Below are 15,128 nucleotides of genomic sequence, written 5' to 3'. Positions count from 1 at the left end.
ATCTTCAAAAATACCCCTGAAAAAGTTTGGACAACCTGAAATATAGCACTGAAAAAGCTTTTAAAACAACTTGTTTTGTGTTATCTACCAGAAACGAGTGAAGCGCTAATAGACGCACAACGTAACTTCAACAAATGGAGAGAATCATGTGTTTATAACCCTAATGTCCGTTGTCAGATCACCGGGGTCGTTTCGCCGAGAGTTCTGTAAGTAACACTGAACATCCCTTGTATCAACTAATTACACAGATATTGTTTCGGTATATATGCTTACTCTTACTAGCATCATATGAAAGTATACCTTATCAAAATCCTTTTAAAATTACAGTTTAACTACAAAGGCAAAACTTGTCAGCGTATGACTTCATTAAGTTCATCTCCTCTTACTCAAACTAATGCATGCAAATTATTGGATCAAGAGAGTAGATACCAGTAGAGTCATGCAGCGTTGATCGTATCGGGCCCTAAAAATATACGAAAATGTGTTTGTATGACTGACGTTATGACGGACACAGACTACGTTTGACATAACAGTTTTGTTTAGTTTTGTTTTTCTGAAATTTCGCACAAAGCTACTCTAGGGCTATCTGTGCTAGCCGTCCCTAATTTAGCAGTGTAAGACTAGAGGGAAGGCAGCTGGCCATTATCACCCACCTCCAACTCTTGGACTACTCTTTTACCAACGAATAGTGGGATTGACTGTAACATTATAACGCCCCCACGGCTGAAAGGGCGAGCATGTTTGGCGCGACCGGGATACGAACCCGCGACCCTCAGATTACGAGTCGCACGCCTTAACACGCTTGGCCATGCCGGGCCGAAAATATGAGAATAAATAATGTATATGTTTATTTGTAACTCACCAAGAATTGAAACTGAAACTGTACAAGAAGCAACTATATTAAACGTGATTTTTACAATGTGTATAATAGTTGTTAACCTACTGTAAGTTTGAAAACCCAGGTTTCAACAGCTATACTTATGTACCCAGACTCTCAGTAAATATCCAAGCTGCTTCTCCAGTGCTCGCACTGATTGTTCAGTTCGAGTTTATTTGAAGGCAGTTTGATAAGTTGGTGAAAATAATACAAGTTAAGATTTGTTACGTGTCAGGAAATCAGTCGTTTTCCCCCTCACGCCGCTTGTCAACTACCCGGACATATAAAGAATATAGTCAGTCCATTTCAAAACCAGGTGGCGCTGCAGGTCTGTCTTGATATTGATCATTTGTGGAATAGCTTCCTCACCGTCCTCTCTTCTGCTCTCAGACTGACGTTCGAATGAGAACCACAGACAGGGAAGAACACGCTAAGATAGGGAGTTGTTGGTTGCTCTAACAATTAAGTTGAATTTTAAAATCATGACGTTTTATTTGATGTTAGCTCCATGAACTGATAAAATAGAAAGCGTTTTTATGTGTGATAAATAAGAAGGTTTTCTTAATATCTTAAAAGATATTAATGGCGAGAATACAACTATCTGAACTGATATATGTGGTCATTGTTTCAAGCTGTGTAACTCTCTTTAACTGTTACGATGTACAAGCTGACGGAGGTCTGACAGAAGAGAGTAAGTTTGTTTCTTATCGGATTATTTTACGATAATTACATCTAAGAAACAAAATACCATTTCATTATTTTATATATATATGTATACATAGTTAACCATCTATTAGACTTTGATTGGCTTTGCATTTCTAACTGTTAAAACTTTTGTGTTAGGAGCACCGACGTTAACTTAAATTTGCGAACATTAAACGTTGAATCAAAAAAGAGGCAGTTTCTGTGTTAACCGAATAGCACATCAAACGGAGGACAATGTATAATGTGGGCTTTCATCAAAATTAGTGTTTACCTCACCGGATGTTATTTCATTGTTTATAGAGGAAGTTCTGTTTTCTCTGATGATGTAGTCTTTTTTAAACATAGTGACCGCTTGCGGTTCACATTTCGCGAAATAATAAATGTTAACAAAATTTCTTAAAGTTAAATTTCGTGTTATAAGTTTCTAGTAATTTTTGTAGTTAGTAGGAGACAGAAACATATAGTAGTCAGATGTTCACTAGAAACATTAATATATATATATATATATATAACTTTGGGAGCTTTCTGACGAACATTTCTTATTTTTAAGCGTATATTCTAGTTGCTAATGGTAGATTTAAAAGTAAAATTATTGGTACATCGCCACCTATGTTTGAAGAAAGATAAGATTCTTGAAGAGCGCCATTTTCTAAGAATGATATGCGGGAAGCGTATATATCATTCTATAAGTAAATAATCATAGGACTGGACGAAGATTTCGGACATTGGATATGAGATTTGTTATATGACGTAAATCGTCTTTACATTAATAATGCTAGCTACAATTTTTAACCAGTGTAATGTTTCGGAAGTCTATTATAAAACACGAAAAGCATAATATCTTATTTGGTGAATTTCTCAAAAACACACGCTTCAACAATTTCGTTAGATATACGCCTCAAGGGATAGAGTTTACCAAGTGATCTCAAAGTGGGTAAAGATAAGAAACATGATGGGTGGATAAGTGGCCCAATTTCAACTAAATAACTGGGTCTCGTAGGAATTTAAAATATTTAAGATTGATTAAAAATGTATTGTCTCCCCCGCCACACCTTTTTAGGATAATCAGAAAATAAAACATTAATAATTACATGCAGTCTCTTTTGTTTCAAAAGTGGGTGGATTTCTCGACAGACCAAATATATTTAAAAAGCCACAAAACTTTATAAAATCACCATACATCTCATAACACTCTTACAATAATGGCCGAAAGACCTTCATGACATACCAAAGATAAAGATCAAGATAAAGGTATGATGTGGATACCAGATATGATAAAAAGCAAACTTCTTTTGGACACTGAAGCTAGTACTATACTAATACTCTGCTGAACAGTTAGCAGTTCATTGACAGTAAAAAATAAATTCATATGTTTTATTCGTTAATATCCCTATCATATGGTAATCACTCAACCACCCACGCTGTGCGCTAAACATGCTCGCCCTTTCAGCCGTGGGGGCGTTATAATGTGACGGTCAATCCCACTATTAGTTGGTAAAAGAATTGCCCAAGAGTTGGCGGTGGGTGGTGATGACTAGCTGCCTTCCCTCTAGTCTTACATTACTAAATTAGGGACGGCCAGCACAGATAGCCCTCGAGTAGCTTTGTGCGAAATTGTAAAAACAAACAGACAAACAAACCCACGCTGTGAGAAATAAGTTATCATCAAATATCTTCTCAATCAAGAACTGATAAGTTTGTTTTAAATTAATTTAGTGTCAATGACATAAACAATTACATTGATCGTAAGATGATTATAGATTATTATGACTGAAAACTAGTGGTAACTTTGAGATGAGAAGCGATGGGTATATGATAATATGGGATATCATTTATTACGTAAATTTCAGCTTTAAAGAGAATAATGTACCCCACTGCAATAAGTACCGGTCCCCCGCCGGATTTACAACGCTATAATCAGGGGTTCGATTCCCCTCGGTGGACTCAGCACATAGCCCAATGTGGCTTTGTTATATGAAAACACACAATAAGTACGGATATAAGTTTCACTGCACGACTGAAAATATATCTAAGAATCTCTTAGAAGCTGTGTTGTAACACAGCTTTAGACTTCTTCAAATCACACGTAACTCTTTGACTCTGTTTTAGTTCCGTTGTTAAATAAATAAAAGAGTTATAACTGATCTAGTAAAGTATATCTTCTTCGTTTAACGTGTATTTTATCATGCTGTTTCCGTTAATTGAGTGTTTTAGGACTGACGTTAAGGAGAAAAAACAAAAAGGTTACAATTGAAATGGGTTGTAATGCTATCTATTGATTGTAAATCGATAGTAAAGAGTTGTTTTTCTTCTTATTAAATATCTTCTACGTTGCTTTGTACTTATAATAAATGTAATAGAAAAAAATACGTTAAACCGTTATTATTTAAAAGTGAAACGTTTAAATTCGCAATACTGTTTAAAATAATAATTAATTAATAGTATTTCAAGTATTTAATGTGTCCCCAGCTAGTAGTCTCCGAATTTACAACGCTAAATTTCCATCGGTGGGGCAGATAGGGGTCTCGCATGGCCAAGCGTGTTAAGGCGTTCGACTCGTAATCAGAGGGTCGCGGGTTCGAATCCCGGTCGCACCAAACATGCTCGCCTTTTCAGCCGTAGGGACGTTATAATGTGGCTGCCAGTCCCACTATTCGTTGGTAAAAGAGTAGCAACTTACACTGCTAAATTAGGGACGGCTAGCGCAGATAGCCTTCGACTAGCTTTGCGCGAAATTCAAAAAACAAACAAAGAAGTATTTCACTGACCACCAAACTTTCAGACTTCAGCTTTGCAACTGAAATTATGAATTATTTAAAACATATATTTATTGTAAATGCTCATCAATAAACAATATTTTAATTACGATGTCGTAAGAAATTTTTTATTATGTTTATTGTACAATGATAATTAATAAAAGCAACATGGCTTTATAACACTTCACCTCTAGTTAGCTAAACTGTTATTTTAATTCCGTAATATTTGAATATTTTTATCATTACGAAAACTGCGATAAGTATAAATATGTAAATGATGAAAAACGTTATGCAGACAATTATTGCATTTCTACCATATGTCGTCAAATAAATTTTATCTGCGCCATCTAGTTTTTTCATAACTAACCTTTTTAAGCAAATAATAAAATTAAAACGAAAACTTTGGAGGTTGCATGTGATAAAGTATCTACTTTAAAAATAAAACATTGATCTCACTGAGTATGTTTTTTTAAATATTGTATGTAAATATATTTCTATGGTAATCTCGTTGTGATACTTACATAAGACTGTTTGTTTGTTTGTTTTTGAATTTTGCGCAAAGCTACTCGAGGGCTATCTGCGCTAGCCGTCCCTAATTTAGCAGTGTAAGAATAGAGGGAAGGCAGCTAGTCATCATCACTCACCGCCAACTCTTGGGCTACTCTTTTACCAACGAATAGTGGGATTGATCGTCACATTATAACGTCCCCACGGCTGAAAGGGATGCGAACGTGCGACCCTCAGTTTACAAGTCGCACGCCTAACACACTTGGCCATGCTGGGCCTTCATGAGGCTGCTAAGACTAAATTTACGAAGCTTCCTTTACATTAAAATGTTATTAGTTAACTCGAGTAATTTTAATTATGGCTTGGTAACCACAATGGTCAAAGTTTTGTACTGCTCTATACAAGTTCTATGAAAAAACAATATTTCACTCGCAACTCGTTCGAGGTCATAAGTAGCCTTATCAACGTTTAAAAATTATCTAATCTTCTATCTCAAACGAATGTTTATTATACATTAATAAAATATAAAAAAGTGGCTAATAATCGCTTCTGATAATAGTTTGTTTGGAGGGTTTCAACAATATTATTATTTTTCTTATCGTGATACAGTATTGAAAATGATACACCCTATATTATTAATATTTCAGCACACATATGGAGTGATATAAACTTACAGTATAAATTTATTGTATTTTCCTAATACTCCAGCAATCATTACAATCATACGAACTCCCTCTGGGGGTCTTAATTATTTGGCTGCAGCTTAAACGATCAGGCTAATAACCGATATTACATTGAGCAAAAACAATTTTGTTTCCATGAAGATCTTTCATGGTATCCAATTTAGGATACAATAGTTAATAAGCCTAGTAAGCCTTTTTGTATGTGTGTGTGTGGCGTAATTAGTTGTATTTCTTAAGAAAATACATCCCCCGCTAGTACAGAAAATTGGGTACAGGCTTCTCATACTCACAATGAAATGTGCAAAGTGTGAAAAGCTGACGACAGAAAATTGGATACAGGCTTCTCAGACTCTCACTGAAATGTGCAAAGTGTGAAAAACTGACGACAGAATATTGGATACAGGCTTCTCAGACTCTCACAATTAGTTTCTTTTCTATCTTAAAGAAGTAACCCAATCACAACACGTGACATAAAATTTTCTCTATGTGTCATTTGTGTCACATCTTCGGTTGACACCCATTGATACGCCTACTGGTGCTCAAGAGTCAATGACAAGAGCTTGTTGTGCTTATATTAAACTTGTTTTATGACAGAATACCTGATCTTTCACCGTCACTAGGACTCGTCCATTTATCTATCAACGAAGTGTCATGAATTTCACTTTTCCACAACTGGTATAAAATCGTGTTATTATTGAGATATACTCACAAATAGCTGTATCTTGAGCATGTGTTAAAAGGTCTTAATCATGCGTTACTTGTGTTACAAGTGAAAGTGACATCGTGCAAACTTTGCTCTTAAGCTTTAAGCCAGCGTGTGTGTGTTTTTCTGTGTTAATCACTTGATACGCAGGTCGTTCAAAAGGCAATACTGAAACATAAACACCTGGTTAGCTAAATGTTGCGTTTTCACAGCTGGTTAAAGTTGGCAACTTGAGTGATATTTGATATTTCTCTTCTTGTCAGGTGGTTAAGGCACTCGACTCATAATTTGAGGGTCGCGGGTTCGAATCCCCGTCACACCAAACATGTTCGCCCTTTGAGCCGTGGGGGCGTTATAATGTATCGATCAATCCCACTATTCGTTGGTAAAAGAGTAGCCCAAGAGTTAGCGGTGGGTGGTGATGACTAGTTGCCTTCCCTCTAGTCTTACACAGCTAAATTAGGGACGGCTAGCGCAGATAGTCCTCGTGGAGTTATGCGCGAAATTAAAAGGAAAAAAAAAAACTCTTTGTCGTCTCTCGTGGTCAGCCGACACAAAAGTATCGTAGATAGGTTTGGAGACAAATGTCTGTTTTTATGTTTTTGGAGTTTCGCGCAAAACTACAAGAGGGATATCTGCTCTAGCCATCTCTAATTTAGTAGCGTAAGACTAGAGGAAAGGAAGCTAATGATCACCAATCACGCCAACTCTTGGGTTTACCAACGAATAGTGGGATTAACTGTAATATTATAACGCTGAGAGGGTGAGCATGTTTCGTGCGACGGGGATTCAAATCCGCGACCCGCAAGTTACGAGTCGAAAGCCCTTACCACCTGGCCGTGCCGGGCCTTTGGAGACAAACACCGTGATTGTCTCAAATGTTTTGTTTGATACGAAGGCTATGTTTGAATGTTCTACTTTACTATCAGTATATACTCAGATGCATAAACACTTAAATGGCTTTAACCTGCGTTCTGTGTCAACTTTTGGGTTTTCCTTTGAACATCATCGAACATGAATATCGCAACCGAGGAAGCAAAGAAATGTTACAACTGCAGATACATTGGAGCTTCTACCGTTTGAGCGTATAGCCAGACAAGCGGTTATCTGTGTTCTGTCCACCGTAGATAATCGAGTCTCTGGTTTTACCTTTCCAAATCTGTAAACATACCACTGACTAGTCGATGGTTCAACAGATTACATGAAGTTAATTCTAATTTTAAATCAATATTCTGTAACGCACGCATAGCGCTATTCTACCATTCTGTAGCACCAACCGTAATAATAGAATTAAAGGGCATAAATCACTTCAACTATAAGCTGATATAAATCACTGAGTTTCATGATAATAAATTCACACATATTTACACACAATACATTCTAGCTAGCTTTCTTAGGATGACGGCCTGGTAAGTCGTCGTGTATCTTGTACGTCTCTATCTTAATGTGTGTTTTATTCGCTCATCTTTCAGTCTAGTTCGTTTGCTAGAAAGGTTCGCCATCCAATCATTTACTGAGTTTACTACAATGCCTTTCCTTTGCAGATGATAAATGGTGGAACTGATTTCTCCAAATTCAGGAAATGCTGTACGTTACTATCAGCCATGTCATTCACTCTTTCTGTGTGTAACGTAAGCAAACAGTTTCTTGTGTACACTGCCAACCTCAAGTGTATTCCTCGCATAATTTCGTAATTTACAATGGTCGAACAAGGTTATTCCTCCCCCTTAGGCGTTGTAAGGGGCGATTGTATTTCTTCATGTACAATAATTGCGAGTTTGAATCAATTACATCCACGAACAAGAAGGGTATGGCTTAAAAGCAGCTGTCATTACTCACGAGGAAGATGCATCTCGAGACAATGTTTCCCTGCTTAGACTTTTGTGATGACGTCATTATCGACGTGTTTTAGAAACTCTTCAGTCTATCAATTACACTGTCCAGGAAATATGTGTTACTGGTTTAGGGTTATTGATCAAACTGCACGTCAAAGAATTCCTTCTGCCAACAGAAACATGCTTTCGAATTATCGGTAATTAGGAGCATCTTCTTACCTAAAACATCTCTATTCAAATTTAGAAATTTAATCAGTGCTCATGTATGTATTACTTAAAACAACAACTCCTCGGTAAAAGTGAAGACACGAAACAAATGTGGTCGTTATATGTATGAATATTTAATTATATTACACTTCACTCAAACACATAACTCCGAGTTCTTTCCTAAAATACACCTTGCTTGTTAATGAGTCAGAAGTCGGTGTTTTCACTAATACCTTAAATGGAAAAAATATTGTTAATCTCTCTGTCTGTTTCTTGTGTTTGTGCCAACAGTAGTTTGCGTGACAAGACTGGAATTCAAAGACTCGTGCATCACGTTTAATATGTGCTGTAATTGCACTTTGCTTTCTTTACTTACGTCCATCAGCCTTACTTTGGTTCTACATATTTACATCAGAAATGGTTGTTAAACGTATTAAACATAGGTTTTGGTTTTGGTTTAAAGGCAGCATATTATTTTCTACCTTCGGTTCTCTCAGTTTTATTCGTTCTCTCTCACATATGTAGGTCTTTTGGTTTTTACATTGAGCTCCTATCTTTCATGTACCTTTTCAAACTTCCACTAAAATCACCCCTTTCTTTCTAACCTTACACCTATTTACCGTAGGTGAGGGCTCGGCATGGTCAAATGTGTTGAGGCGTTCCAATTGTAATCCGAGGGTCGCGGGTTCGAATCCCAGTCGCACCAAAACATGCTCGCCCTTTCAGCCGTGAGGGCGTTATAATGTGACGGTCAATCCCACTATTCGTTGGTAAAAGAGTTGCCCAAGAGTTGGCGGTGGGTAGTGATGACTAGCTGCCTTCCCTCTAGTCTTACACTGCAAAATTAGGGACGGCTAGCACAGATAGCCCTCGAGTAGCTTTGTGCGAAATTCCAAAACAAACAATCCTATTCAACCCAGTCATGTTTCTCCTTTCTTATTATTGCATTTCTTCATATTCCTGTATATATATATATATTATGTCTTTTTCTCTTACATCTTCTAAAGGTCCCGCGGTTCATAATACTAAAAATAAGGTTTCGTACTCGAAGTTGGTCATAAGCTTGTTGTGTTATAAACAACAAACCAACTCTAGACTTTGATTCTTTTATTCTCTTGAATGTAACTTTCTGTACTTTTCTTCAAATTAACTTTACTTAAATATCTACCTAATATATATTATATGGTATATTAATCCTCCCTAGCGACTGTATTATTTAATTTCGCTGAGTGTATATTCTCAATTATTTTTACTTTAAATCTTTATTTTTCTATACATTCCAACTGACCATGATTGTCTTTTGGCTAAGCTCTTCAAAGTTCAAATTTGGTATTGTTTAGTGTTTATAGTATTTAATTTGCAAATAGGCCCGGCATGGCCAAGCGTGTTAAGGCGTGCGACTCGTAATCTGAGGGTCGCTAGTTTGAACCCAGGTCGCACCAAACATGCTCGCCCTCCCAACCGTGGGGGCGTTGTAATGTGACGGTCAATCCCACTATTCGTTGGTAAAAAGAGTAGCCCAAGAGTTGGCGGTGAGTGGTGATGTCTAGCTGTCTTCCCTCTAGTCTTACACTGCTAAATTAGGGACGGCTAGCACAGATAGCTCTCGAGTAGCTTTGTGCGAAATTCATAAACAAACAAACAATTTGCAAATCGTCGGTCTTTAGTTCGAATCCTATAATAAATATTTCTGCCCTATAGCAGCTTTGTAATATGAAGATCAGTCACACTTTTCGTTAGTTTGTTTGTTTTTTTTAATTTTGCGCAAAGCTACACGTGCGCACTTTTCGTTGGTAAAGATAGACACAAAAGTTGGTGACATCCTGGAGATGTCAGTTCTTAACAGAATATCGTCACGCGAAATTCAACAAGAAAAACTTTCAACGCCACCTACACGAATTGTACGTAAAATTTTAGATGGCAAAGTTAAATTCAAACAATAATTAAAATTATAAAATCAACTAACATCAAAAACCTGCAGCAGAGCGGGGTTACCTGACAATTAAATTTTCCTTTTCGACATGACTTTTCTATTTACAGTTTTTAATATGTAACTTGTTTTCCCAATATTAAAGTATTTTTATTTGTTGTTGTTGTTTGTTTTTACTTTTCTCTTTAATATGTAAGATATTTCTCATCGTCTGACTGGTCAGTAAATAAACGTTTCGCTTCTAGAATCGATGAAAGTGCAAAGACGTGTACATTAATGGAAAAATAAAAAAAAAATAATGAAGGTTTAATTAACGACGCTAGAGTGCTAAATAATTCATCGTGATATGTTGCTTATTGTGAATTTCAGTATTCTCGTCACAAAATATGAAACGGTTTCGTGTTCAAAAGTTAATATTCACACTGTTCTTGTAGCGGAAATAACTTAGATACTAAAGAGTATGTAATGAGAAGAACCTAGAAACTAATGTATGCAATGCATTTGGTATAATTTTAATTAGAGGTATAATAAGGAGCAATCTTAAGAACACGATTCCTGTTCTAAAATGTGAGATACCTTAATTTTTATGGCAATATTAATCCGCCAGAAGATATTATTCCGACATCATTAAAATAGTCCATTGAAATTTTTATCTTGCTTTTCTGCAAAGCATTACGGTGTTCTCTTTCTGATTCTTGGTGCCTGTCAAGTTGATCTCGTATTCAGTAATGTTGAAATTCATATCTTGCTTAACTGTTATCAAATCGTCATTAAGGCTTAGGAGCATTTACAATTTTTTTTTGCAAAGTAGTCACCATTGTTTCAGCACCAGTAATATTTAATCATTAGTTAAGCCTAAAAAAATGTGTGCTGTTTTACTTTGCAAAGTGGTCACAACTGAACCAAATGTAAACTGTAAAACGAAACCAAAATTTGGTAAAATTTCATGTTGCCTTCAGTCCTTTTTCACGATTTTTTCTCGTAATTTCAAAATAAAGCAATTTTTCATGCCAAACAATTTTTCACTATTCAAGAATGTCTCACAAGAAAGAGCTAATATCGCTTCATAGTACTAAACTAATACACAGCCGAAATAAAACCAACTGAAAAACTGTTTACTATACTAAAGAAAAATCGAACTCTTGTTTTAAACCTGCGAGTCACAACTTTTTCTTCGATTCGAGATGTGACAAAACGGATGTATTGTATCTAATATTTCTTCAAACAAGTAACTTAATGAAAAAACATATCTGAATGCCAATAATATATTATTTGTTCCATTGTCACTTCGATGAACATAATCCAGTATATATATGAATGTCAATAATAGATTACACTGGGGAACACTCATTTTGTTGCATTTAAAAAAGACCTTTCTATAGTCAATTTGAGTGTGTTGATTTCAAATCTGAAGTCGGTTTTTGTCTGCAAGCTACAGATTTTATGCAATTTGACATTTTTATTTATTTTTTAAGGCAGACCATTGCGTTTTCCTTTGGTCCAGTCTCGAAGCATTTCCTCACAATTGTGGCACACAACATGAGGAGCCCATTGCTTGTCTTGATCACCAAGATGAACTTCAACATATGCCTTGTAGGCACGCTTGACGAACGAGGATATGTTACGTCTCTGACGATTGAGTGTGTAGCATCCACATATGTAGCAGAAGGCATCAGGCTTGTTTCTGCAATGATATCTATTTTTGGAAGCCATGTTTGATCTGAAAGAAAAGAAGAATGATCAAAATATTAGAAGCTATCTATATATATGGACGTGAAAATGCTTATACATGGTTTACGCAAGTTCACATTTGTACAATTTCATTAACCTCAAATTGCATACAAACTAGAGCTTGTAGAGAAAAACTAATTTCAGATTTGAAATCAGCGCCTAAAACTCCTTCAGAATCAGTTAAAATATCCAATGCAACTCAAAGTTACTGAAAAAGTGTTCCCCAGTGTTATTTGTTCTATTGTCACTTCAATCAACATGATACAAAATATATATGTATGTCAATAATATATTGTTTGTTCCATTGTCAGTTCGATGAACATGAACCAGAACATATCTGAATGTCAATAATATATTGCTTGTTCCATTGTCACTTCGATGAACATGGTCCAGAATATATCTCAATAACAAACTTGTTCCATCATCATGTCGATAAATATGTTCTATAATATACCTCACATATGCGTCTTGTGTATATGTGTATTTATTTTTTTTATTTATAGAACGTTATGTTCCCCCATCCACCTGATCCTTCCCAGTATGATATGTCTGCTAAATTCCAACGTTAGAAAGACGGTTTCGATATCGTGTGTGTGTGTTTTTCTTATAGCAAAGCGATAAAGGGCTATCTGCTCAGCCAACTGAGGGGAATCGAACGCCTGATTTTAGCGTTGTAACTCCGGAGACATACCGCTGTACTAGTGGGGGGCGTTTGGATATACTTAATGGAGAAAGCTGAGATAGCCCACCTTGTAGCTTTGTGATTAACTGCAAACAATATTATATTTTCCCTGACTCAACCCTGCAACGACATCAGTGAACGTGTAAGCTCCAAATTGCATTCTTGCTTTTTGTCCTTCAACAAATAAATGTGTACGTTTGTTAGTTATCTACACATAGACCTCATTTTTATTAATACCATAAATTAAACTCTCAGAATTATTAAAATTCAGGAAAACTAAAATTTGCTTACTTATCTCCATCCGACTTATCTTTGTAGAAATATTTGAAATGAACAATTATTCTGGTTAACAACCAGTTCACGGTTCTTTTTTATGGTCGTTAACTATTTCTAACAACCGAATTCTTAACGTCAACTGGTATTTTGGTCTGATTGGTTTCTTCTGGCGAGACTCATACGAAATATTGTAAAAAGCATAAAATTTTGTATCTCCTGTGATTCTACTATATACACAGATAGGAATAGTGTACGATTTCATAGCTGAATTCATATAGCTTACTGATCACCGGAAATAAAAAATATTTAGTGCATAATATACTAATTTTTTGAAGAAACTTTGCGTTCAAGAAATAAATACGACTGTATCCTGGCTCAAACTAAGGTTTAATTCAATCCGGAAATAAGTTTCATACATTTAATTAATCAAGTGGTTATATTTGCTTCAAACGTCTGGAATTTAAGATAACATAACTTTCGGTTTCTGCATTAGCTTTCACTATAGAATTATGAAGCCAGATATTATTAACACTTCTGATTTCTAAGTAAATATGAATATTTTGCTTTGATTCTGTGTATTAATATGCTAATAATTTGTTATTGTGTTTCCACCGAAAGAAAACTAGATAGTTGATTTTTCTATGTTAAATTAAAACTAGATGTAGAATATTTTTTGTATAACAAGTTAAAAAGATAATTAAATTAGCAATGATAAATAAGATAATTCAACAATATTTAACATCGTCCACGCATTACATAAAGTGATAAAATTCAACAGTATTAAACAAGTAGTATCGTTCACGCCTTACATAACGTGATAAAATTCAACAATAGTAAACAAGTAGGATCGTCCACGCTTTACATAATGTGATAAAATTCAACAATATTAAACAAGTAGCATCGTCCACGCCTTACATAACGTGATAAAATTCAACAATATTAAACAAGTAGCATCGTCCACGCTTTACATAACGTGATAAAATTCAACAATATTAAACAAGTAGCATCGTCCACGCTTTACACAACGTGATAAAATTCAACAATATTAAACAAGTAGGATCGTCCACGCTTTACATAACGTGATAAAATTCAACAGTATTAAACAAGTAGGATCGTCCACGCTTTACATAAAGTGATAAAATTCAACAATATTAAACAAGTAGCATCGTCCACGCCTTACATAACGTGATAAAATTCAACAATATTAAACAAGTAGGATCGTCCACGCTTTACATAACGTGATAAAATTCAACAGTATTAAACAAGTAGCATCGTTCACGCCTTACATAACGTGATAAAATTCAACAATATTAAACAAGTAGGATCGTCCACGCTTTACATAACGTGATAAAATTCAACAGTATTAAACAAGTAGGATCGTCCACGTCTTACATAAAGTGATAAAATTCAACAATATTTAACAAGTAGGATTGTTCATGTACTACACATGCTTATTTAGCTATCAGAAATACTTACGTCTTTGTGAGTTAAGCTTTAGCTCTTTAAACAGTGAGAATATTGTAGGTAGCAACATCAGTTGATGATGGCCGCCATTTAAGGGTTAAGACCAATGGTTACAAGTGTCTAATTAAGTGACCTTCTGATACTAAGTGTAAGATTACTACTTTAAAATATGGCTATGCATAATAAGTTGGTTTGAGGCTGGTTATAAGTATTCAACTATTAATATCTTTGTTAATAACACTCTAAGTATGTATAGAACAATTTTTTACACATAATACATCAAACTCCATCACTATTTGTTGATAAGACATTTTTGAAATGTTTCCTTAAGACGATTGTGCTATTGTCACCAAATGAATTTTGTAGAATGTTTTATACTTTCGTTAGGTATGTTTCCTGAGATTCCTCTAGTAACAACTTAAACTAACAACGGTTAGTTCAAGGAATTACACCGCTCATCGCTGATTAAGTTTCACTTTGTGGAAAACAGAGAAGGAAGCAAAACAAACATTTTAATTATCGGCGTTATATCAACGTAATAGTGGATTATAGAAATCATTCAGACATGGTATTATAGAAGTATCAAAGTAAAGTTAAGTTTACCGACCAGTGAGCAGATATCAAAGACATTATAGTAACAGACTTTCTATTTTAGTTTAGTGTATCCTAGAATCGAAGCTGTGTAGAAATATATATGATATGTCTCTGGAACTACGTACAGTATAGTTTTATAGTTTTCAGTGAAACTACATCATTACTGTTCCTTTTAGTT

The 15,128-nt window shown here is 35.2% G+C and overlaps 1 protein-coding gene across 2 annotated transcripts in view; it reads left to right on the top strand.

Moving 5' to 3' along the window:
- Positions 1-1,275: 1,275 nt before the first annotated feature.
- The window catches only part of LOC143246954 (neural cell adhesion molecule 2-like), a 171,146-nt gene continuing 157,293 nt past the window's right edge, over positions 1,276-15,128 (top strand). For both annotated transcript variants that reach the window (XM_076494224.1, XM_076494223.1), the window contains exon 1: positions 1,276-1,568. In XM_076494224.1, the coding sequence (XP_076350339.1) occupies positions 1,460-1,568 (109 nt within the window). In that variant the 5' untranslated portion in view covers positions 1,276-1,459. The remainder of the gene's footprint in view (positions 1,569-15,128) is intronic.

This window comes from Tachypleus tridentatus, chromosome 3 (assembly GCF_004210375.1).
Source record: "Tachypleus tridentatus isolate NWPU-2018 chromosome 3, ASM421037v1, whole genome shotgun sequence".
In the NCBI taxonomy this organism is placed as follows: Eukaryota; Metazoa; Arthropoda; class Merostomata; order Xiphosura; family Limulidae; genus Tachypleus; species Tachypleus tridentatus.
Note: the sequence above shows the minus strand (reverse complement) of the source record. Positions and strands in the feature narration are given on the sequence as shown.